This window comes from Labrus mixtus, chromosome 4 (genome assembly GCF_963584025.1).
Source record: "Labrus mixtus chromosome 4, fLabMix1.1, whole genome shotgun sequence".
Taxonomy (NCBI): Eukaryota; Metazoa; Chordata; class Actinopteri; order Labriformes; family Labridae; genus Labrus; species Labrus mixtus.
The window spans coordinates 9190693-9200287 of NC_083615.1; the positions used below are offsets into that span (position 1 = coordinate 9190693).

At 39.6% G+C, this 9595-nt stretch overlaps 1 protein-coding gene across 1 annotated transcript; it reads right to left on the minus strand.

The window, feature by feature from the left end:
- Nucleotides 1–1812: 1812 nt before the first annotated feature.
- hbp1 (HMG-box transcription factor 1) lies at nucleotides 1813–9382 on the minus strand. The gene is made up of 11 exons (XM_061035700.1): nucleotides 9258–9382; nucleotides 7798–7966; nucleotides 7519–7699; nucleotides 7099–7219; nucleotides 6846–6960; nucleotides 6114–6232; nucleotides 5256–5412; nucleotides 4911–5055; nucleotides 4079–4366; nucleotides 2857–2998; nucleotides 1813–2751 (listed from the first exon to the last, which is right to left on the minus strand). Exons 2-11 carry the CDS (start codon nucleotides 7868–7870, stop codon nucleotides 2734–2736), a joined length of 1359 nt encoding a protein of 452 aa, XP_060891683.1. The 5' UTR covers nucleotides 7871–7966; nucleotides 9258–9382; the 3' UTR covers nucleotides 1813–2733.
- Nucleotides 9383–9595: the final 213 nt, after the last annotated feature.

Consider the following 9595-nt stretch of genomic DNA (forward strand, 5'->3'; position numbering starts at 1 on the left):
TCCCGTCAAAAGACCTTATGCATAAATGCATTTGTGCAAAATACCTTACTCTGCACATTGTAGCCCAGTAACCTAAAATGAATTTGGTGATTGTTTTTTTTTTTTTTTGCTGCACAGAAGTTGACAATTTGTAATTCAATTAAAATTTACAAAACAAACTTGCCACAGTTAACATTAATCTGTCCTTTTGATATTCCTAATAAGCTCTTTTAAATTGTCATCCTCACTCAAACGTCAGTACATGAGTCAGTAGAATCAAACGTGAGTTGACAGAGTATGTGCATGTGTGTGTGTGTGTGTGTGTGTGTGTGTGTGTGTGTGTGTGTGTGTGTTTTTACAGCAGCACATGTTTCTGTATTGTCCACACAGTGAAGTTAATAAATGAACAACTCTGCTTCCACATTATAGAAGCTGCCCCTCGACAGTGACATATTGTTTTAATTTACAAAACTGTGACAAGATTTGAAAAATGCTTTTCATTTCTACCCGTAATATCACTGCTGTAGTTCTTTGGTTCTTCATCTGAACTTCAAATAGGACTCAGCCAGAAGCACATCGGAGGACACAACTTTCCATTTCCTCAAATACTCCATGAAGTATTAAACTCGGACCATCGTGGAGTGGCTCGTTGCAGATCGGCTATAATTAGATTCCCAATGTGTGAGAGGTTTGCAGGATGCTGATCATTTTTATTTCATGAGGAACGCACTGCTGGCCATTATGACTAACCGTTTTCTACTTTCAGAAAAGCGAGGCCCTGGAAATATTAATACTCATGAAATAGTAAGTACTCAGGGTTTGTGTTGGGGGGGGATGTTTTTTCAACAGATCTTCATCACTTACAGCTTAATTACCATCCGACTGCAGCACGTTGAAGGTTTGAATATTATCAATGATGTTGTCTTTGATAAAGACAGGATTTAGACGGATGTGTTTATCAATGAGGGAAAGTATGAGCTCTTCTGCTGACCAAAAATGGAGTGACAGCGCCCCCTGGCTCTAACCATAAAAATGTCACATTTCTTAATCCTCTAGTGTTTATAGTGACGTATGCTGCTGCCCTCATGGCCAGGTCACCCTTGTGAAAGAGAGCTTGATCATAATGGGTTTATTACTTTGTTAAATAAAGGTTTAAAATAATAATAATAATATTTCCTTGCGACAGTCTTTCTAAATGTTAGTACTGACAGTTATTTTGTGTCAAGTCTGTACAAGTGAGCAAGACAATTGGTTAATGTTTAATTAAGCAAATCTTGTACCTGAAACTACATCACTAGATGTTTTGTCTTCCTCTGACACATCGTCACCATTTAAAAAGCTTATGATAATGTGTTCCTTCATTTTCATTTATTTTCAGATCCTTGCTTCATCTCCGGGGGAAAGAGGCCAGGATCCCAGTGAGTAAAAGATTCAATTAAAAAACCTTCACCGTTCTCCTCATTCAGCCCAAGAGCGACTAATCCTACTTCAGAACAATTGCTCCTTGGGAGGCTTTGATAGCGTCTGTTCAAGGCGGTTTTTGATGCTGCGGACGGCAGAGAAACAGAAGCGTACTTTTAACTGTGTTGTTGTCTGGAGACTTCAGGCTTTACCAGTTGGACGTTTTAGATCAGTGGACATCCGAGAGCTCTTGAAAGCTTGAGAGTAAAATGTGCCTGGTTCAGCACGTCGTTCATGGACATGCACTCGTTCACAGGAGGAAGATGAGATGTGTTCAAAACAAAGGAGCTTAGTGTTCAAACACAAAGCCGAGCACCCCCACGGGTTGTAATTACAGTTTATGCAACAAAAAAAAAACAATTGGAAAAGAAGCAGGTTTAAAAAATTATTTATAATATGATACAAGGATATTTTGTGCAAGAGGTTGTTGGGGCTGTGAAACCTGTACATTATGAACAAAGCACTACAAATTCAGTGGCAACCTGAAAGCAGAACATGGCTACTGGGCCATGATTGTGTTCAACAGATAACTATCAAGCTACTAGCAGTATTATACAAATGGTTTCCACCAGTATACAATGGCTGTATAGGATTAGATTACATATTTATATAAAGTGCATAAGAAACAAACACTTACAGTGAAGGCCTGAAGTGATTTGTGACTGAGTGTAAACCCACCACCACATGCTTGAGCCCTATCATCATATGGCCTGGTGGTTGGTGGACATCGCTGTAAAGACTTGGCAGGATCTTAAACCTTTAGCCATAGTTCATCTGCAGAATATATACTGTATTAAAAATGTATGAAAAGGGTACCAATCTGTGCAATATATTGAATGTTACAAATAGACTATATATATAAGCTGATGTGATAAGGTTCTTAAATTCCCCTTTGTACAATTATAAATACACACTCGCTGTTAACTGCTCCATCTGCACTAGAGCATAGCACCACAGGCTCTCATTCTCCAGCCATGAATAGGAAATCACCTGAAATAACTGACAAGGTTCTTTCTTATTTCAGGGGAATAAGACATCTTTGACATAAAAGATATAAGAAAATATATGCATTGTTAGTGACTAGATTACATTGTTTGTTTATAGGTCATAAATCTGTTTGTTTTCCCTCTAATATCGTTTCAAGGTTACAAAAAAAAAAAAAACCGAGTGAATTCAGCATCACAGTCGAGTCTTGAAAATACAGAAGAGCAAAGAGGCATCAAGCGGTCCATCAGACTCTGTCCGGCACCTCACCATGCCAAAACACCAACAGCTGGGGATGTGGGGGATTATCTAGGTCTGCTGTGAACCCTGTTAAAAGACAACACAAGCTGTTGGGATACAAGTTTGAAACTAAAGACTGGGTGGACACACTGTGTGTTCCATATGTACGTATAATGGATGTGAGGTACGTACTGAGTTGGTTCTTTTACGTTTCCAGCAGTCCGGGTTGAGTCTCTTCTGCTCCTCAGCCAGAGCCTTGGCCTCCATGGTGTACATCCTCCTCTCCTCACTCTTCATCTTCTTCCACTTGTCACCAAGGATGACGCTGATGGCTCTGCAGTGTAAAGATACAGACAGAAGATCAAGGACCTGACCTGTTCAGCATTAATGTCTTTATTATGTCGGCCTAGCTGTTTGTTTCTACTACTTCCTTTCCTTGCCACAGAAAACGAAATGCTTATCTTTTAAATTATTGTTAATTAAATGTTGCCATAAAGGCAGGGCAGCAACCTTGGAGGAAAAGATGGGACCTGTGGCTTTAAATAAAGAATTAAGGTCAGTACTAATAAATTTAAGTGTAATGGTCCAAGATAATACAACTGCACTGACTGTTCTTTATACAGCAGAGCTTGATAAAACATCTACACTACATTTACTCACATGGTAAGCCAACTGAAAGGAAAATAGGACAATAAAAACCACTATCTTGTTTGTCTACTATCGATAAGTAGGTCAAAATCTGGCTTGAAGATCTATTACAATTCAACTTTTAACAATGGGTCTTAAAGGTGGAATCATCATTACTCATTTTATTGTGTTACCATGTGTTCACAGCTGATCCAGATATTAGAACTGGTATTATTTACCAGTATATAACCTATGTAAACATCATTCTTTTGACTGATTTAGTTTTGGATGACTTTTAGGGGCTCAGAGGTTCATGAGGCATTCTTTCTGTGTTGACTTAATAGGTTCAGGTATAATGTCATGTTTTTAATCTGTAGATTTATGTACCAACATGATATGAGTAAGAAAGATCACTGTGCTGTAGAGGTTCAGTAAAGAACACTTCCCACTCTCTCTTCTTTACTTCAAATAAAGCTAAGCTCATGGACTAAGTCAGGCCTATGTTTCTGGTTTATTGTGATCCTACCGGTCCAAAGTTGCCTTTGGTCAAACAAAAATGCAAAGAACTATGCTGAGTGTTTGGAATTACTCATCTAGAGTACAAACTGTAACATCCTTCTCACTGTATATGATCTCTGAGCTCACTATAACAACTACCCACACTCTTTCAGGGAGGAGTGTGGCGTCATTTGATTGAACAAAGTGGTTAAAAAATTAATTCCTAAAAAAGGAACTACAAACATGCTAGTTTGAATGAGAGAACCAGATCTCACAGACTTTTTCATACCTGTTGTCCTTCCCAGGATACATCTGTGTGTACTCCACTCTGTACTTCTTGGCAAAGAGCATAAAGGCATTCATTGGCCGCTTGCATTTTGTGGGTGTGGCAGCAATTGCTGTCCCTGAGGTGTTGCTCCTGTGTGATTTGTTTGTGGAGGATTGTGGAGAGCAGGAGCGCTCGAGTTTATCACAGTCCGGACTGACAGCCCCCCCACTAGAAAGGGACGTCCTGCGCTGACGAGCCATGCTGCTGAGAACATACACGGCTGAGGAATCTAGTGGGGTGAAGTCGTAACTACAGGAGAAACAAAGGACGAGACGACGTCAATGGTAAGATCAACTTTTCTGTTTCATGTTTACATGGTGTGTGTGCTATGGTTGGTATATTGGTCACACTCGCTTTTAAATCAAGAAATAGGTATTCTTATATACCAAATTTCACTGTGTTTCACAAGTCCAAAATTAACTCTCCTCAAAGCTTCTCTTTTCTCAGATTTGGCTGCTTCTCATCCTGAGGGAAATATCTGGTATTCTTTGCTAAGCAGGTAGTGTACAGAGGGTTTAGTGATTTGTTTGTTCATATCTAAGAATAGCTAGCTGCTGTAGCTGAAAAAACTCTATGAAAGTGGTGATAGTAAAACACATCAGATTAGTTTTGGGTCAGACGGTTAAACAGAGAGCTTGTATTTGAAAGCTGCAGATTCAGTTGATAATTCTATTCATGTTCATTAATACGACGATCCCTTACATATTGACACCTCATCAAGTTATCATTTGATCCGTTATTTCAAAAGTACTGGTCACCTTATTACCTAAAGCAATATCCAACAAATGTGTACCTTCTGAAGGTGTCAAAGACAACAGAGTCATCGCAGTTAATGGCATCGGGGTGGTTTGGTGGCAGACACACATCGCCCAATTGCATCTCATAGCATGGGATCCCATGATGCACCACAGTAAGGCTCGGATAAAAGGAAGACCACCCTGAGAAACACAGATGGTGAGTTACTGATTATTATGATCATAAACCTGTCTATTAAAATAAAATAAAAAAACATTGTTTAGCTTCTGTTGGCAAAGGCTAATGTCACATATTGCCTTTAAATCTGTTTTTTTTTTGCGTCTCTTAAAGAAAGCTGATATTCATCTTTTTGTGACAGAACAAAACATATGGTAAATATTACCTTTATTTTTTACAAAAAACGGGTGATCCAGTCGGCATTCGGCTGATAAAAGGCCTTCATCAGGTGAGCCTGGGTCAAAGGTCAGTTTAAGAACTACCTGGCCAAAAGATACAGTCTCCTCATGGTTCACCAACTTCAGCCCCTCTGAGCCGTATCTCTGTAAGGGAAGCAAGAGACAATTACAGGAGTAGTCAGGAAAATTCACTGCGAGCATGCGGGAGGGAGTGGTGACGTTCACACCAAAGACTGTATGAATGAGACTGGTGCAATCGCCATACACGTAACAAAAGTGCCTCATTATATTTATGTTGGCCAGTATGTTCTTCTCAGCTCTTTGGATGATATTGTGAATGTGTCGAAATAAAACATAGCGTTGAGAAAAAGTCAAAAAATCTGATGACAGCCTCAGACTTTCTTGCCTTCCATCTTGTTCTTTGTGGGTAATGTCTTGCCTCATGACACAACCCCCCCTCTCGCCCAACAGGGATATTCACCGGCTGTGAGGTGCATGTGTGAACAAGCAACTCAGAAAGATTGGAGGGGCAGTCTGCCTGAAATTGTTTAACTTTTCAGGAGTGCATATGTGGAAATGGCTATTGACAGGTTTCTGTACTCAACGGTGGGAAGAAAAATAGAAAAAAGAGAAATTGATGTAAAAACAACTTGGTCTCTCGTTGTCTGAACAATTGATATCTGCGATGCTAAATGAGACCACCTCTTCAAAGTTTAAAGGATGCAAGGTTTGCAAAATCCGGTCATGAACTTAGCAGCAACACTAAACACAAGTTGTATTCACCTGGTGAGCATTTCAAAGTATAACTATTAAAAAACATTCTAAGCTCAGTATATGTAGCATACCTTCAGAGAGGAGGAGGACGGCATCATGGTTTCATCATCTGAGTCTTCATCAGAGTCTCTGAGTTCATCTGCATCTTGCCACTCCACGTTAGGTCCTCTGTGGAAGCGCAGGCGGGTTCCTGAATATAAACACAACAGTGAGACACAATGGATGAATTAGCAGTTGGTATGAATTCAAAAATAAAATGGCTGCAGTTCAGCTGTTTGGACACATGAGGTCAGAATTTCTACAAATGTGAATTATGCTCATCCTGGCAAAGGGAGATTTTTTTTTGTCCTGATGAGACTGCTACACTGCTATGATCAATGACACATTCTCATATTGTGCAGAGGGAGGTGTTGCTCTTTTATGGAAGGGAGCTCAAAACTAGTTTGTTTGCATCTCTACATTGTCACAGGAGATCCTGGTATTAGACCTGGTACTAGTGAGGCTCTGAATGCTTGTCAACTCAGCTTAATTTGAGTGATATTATAAATATTTATTTACAGTTTATAAAGTAAAATAAATATTTCTAATTTTAACATAACTGGTTTGAATAACATATTTTTTTTTAAATGTTTTTTTAAAGGGGAGTTTAGATTGACACAAACTGCTTAACAGTAGATCTTGATTTTTCAAACTATGGGATGAAAATCTCAAGACCATTTTCTTATTTGAAGAAGTTCTAAGAAAAGCTCAGGGTTAGCTGTCGTGTGTGCGTTCACTGGTGGTTTTAAACATTATGTAGGCACCTTTGAGGAAGCCATGCCAGGCTGTGGATGGCCAAGAGTGAGACCAGGCCATATCTTCATCATCAGAAAAAGATGAGGACATCGAGAAAACTCCAGACTCGGATTCACTGCTGGCCTGCATTCATAATAAGAAAATAAATTAAAATCAGTATATTAAAATCACTTAACACACTGCTATTCATACAGAAATTACAAGTGAATAATGAAGGATTGTTAGGTTTTCAGAGACAGATACTGTAAGAGAAAGGGTTACCCTGACACGCCTGCGCTCCCTGAGGTAGCCCCGGGACGGGTTGGGTGCACTACTGGCTAATGGGGGCCGAGCATAGGAATGTAAACTGTTACTGTTGCCAAAGATGTGGACTGGAGAAGATCTGGGGAAAAAATTATATTCTAATGAACGTGTGTCACAATAACACATTCAATTATATTAGCCCATATGTTATCAGTGTGGTCAGAACGAGCAGGGTGTTAAGTAGACTAGACTAACCCCAACTGGTGAGCAGGGATTTCAGAATAAATGCACATGTTAGAGATGAGGACATAGTTTTATTTTGATGTGATGTTATTAAGTCATGGATCATTGTAGGGATGTATTTTTTTTACATGTGTCAAATGTATATGCATACTTAATACTAAGACGACTTTCATTCTGGCTTATTTTGGTACAAACCTTTTGTGTGGGGCGTTCTTCAGCAGAGGGCTCTGAGGACTGGTGGCAATGTTGGCCAGCTCAGTGAGCCAGTTGGTGCGGGGGGAGCAGCTGAGCTCCTGGTGAGACACCCCGGCTGCCACCTGAAATAACCCTGGAGACCTCTGGTCTTCTTCCACCTCCTGCAACTCTGGCAGGTCATCTTGGGAGAGGTAGAAAATTATTTTCATAAACATATATATGGTAAATCTTTATTTGCTTTCATGCAGAATGTGCTTTCTTTAAGATTTAGGATTTTACCATAATCCATGTTGCACCCAGGGGACGAAGGCAGGTCCTCATTACACTTAAGTGGATCAAAGGATTCATCCATTCTGACAATGTTCTGCTGTTTCTTCCTTTCTTTTTCTTTTTTGACTGACTGCAGGTCAACTCACTCAGATTCCATCTTCTTATCCTGCATCACCATCTGGTTTGTGCCAAAAAAAAATTCTATATAAAGAGATTTCACAAACAAAAAGGAATTGTTGCATAATTCTTTCTACAAATGATCTATCAGTTTAACACAGTAACTACTCATTCTTCATGGAAATTTACTCTTGTTTACTCTAAATTTAAGACTGGGTGGCTGAGGATGCAGTTTTGTTTCATTAAGACAATGAATGATCCATGCAGTTAAAGGCATTAACATAATACACAGTCTGACTTCAGATGACAGTAAATCAACACTTCCCCAAGAGGTAAGATGTCATTGACGTGACATTCCATGTTAAGCATAAATATAAAGGAAAAGGATGGCAGTCTGTCGGGAATCCTTTGTCTCTGAATCGACACAGTACACCCCAGAGACAAGTCATGTGACCAGCTGCGTGGAGGCCTTGTTTATAAACTTAAAAGGATTTGGCGCATGCGTACCAGTGCTCATTCATTCATAACTGCGTAGCAAAAGTGTCAAATAAAAGAAATTCGTGAAGAAAAGTGACGTATGACGGTTCGTACAATGAACTGGGAAAAAAAGGATGAAAGATGTGGACAGGGTGAAATGTGTTTGGCTCGTTTGAAAGTAACCTAGTGACACGCAAAGTAAAAAAAAAAAAAATGTAGAACCTGCATAACAATGCTCTAAAAACCGTATGAATTAAATACACAACAAAGAAGGAATAAAGGTAGGCTAAGTGTTCTGGCAGTGTTCCTCAAGTTCAACAACACGACCCCGCTGCTTTGACTCCGCAAACACGGAAATTAACAAACTGTTATAAAACGTTACAAAAGTAAAAAAAAAAAAAAAAAAAAGACAACTCAGACAGCAGGCCTGCTATTCTCCCACGACTCAAAAGCAGCAGCAGTGTCTTCAGTTCAACCCAGCGGCTGTCGGGTCTAACACTGTAAACAAAAGAATGTCAACAAGTTGAGGCATGACGCAACCTCTCTGCTCCGTTTAAAATGAATGACACGAAAACAACCAGAACACACTAGACGATATCTTTACGCTAAAAGGTGCAGATTTTACGACATGAATGACTAGTTTTGATACGAGGAAAAACTCAAGTTGGATGGATTGGATATCATCAAAACAACAAGCCTCGCAGTGGAAAAAAAACACTGTCGAGCAAAATGTCGTTTGACGTCGATTTAACGGATGACAACCCCTTTAAAACAACAGGTTTGACGCGCGAAGTCGCGGCACACAAAATGCTCAAATTTAAATCTAGTTGTAAGTAATTATTAATTCGAAAAAAAGTAGTTCACTTCCCACTTACCAAACCCTGTCGCCATCAAGAAACTCTCTGGCATTCACTCGAGGGGTGGGAATGAATCGTTCGCGAGAAAGCCTCCCATTGGCTGGAAATAACGTCAAAAACAAGAATCCTGGCATTGCATTGGTTCATACTGCTGAGAAAAACAACGAAGGCGGGACATGTTTTGTTGATTATCGTATCATTGGATGAAAGTACATGCCTGTTACTACCCAGTAACAGCTGATTGGCAATAACAGGAACAATACATGGGTATTTTTCATCCGCAATGTTGCAACTACAGCGAGAACAATTTACCCATATTACTTTCGAGATGATTTCCCTCCCCCTTGTTATTTAAT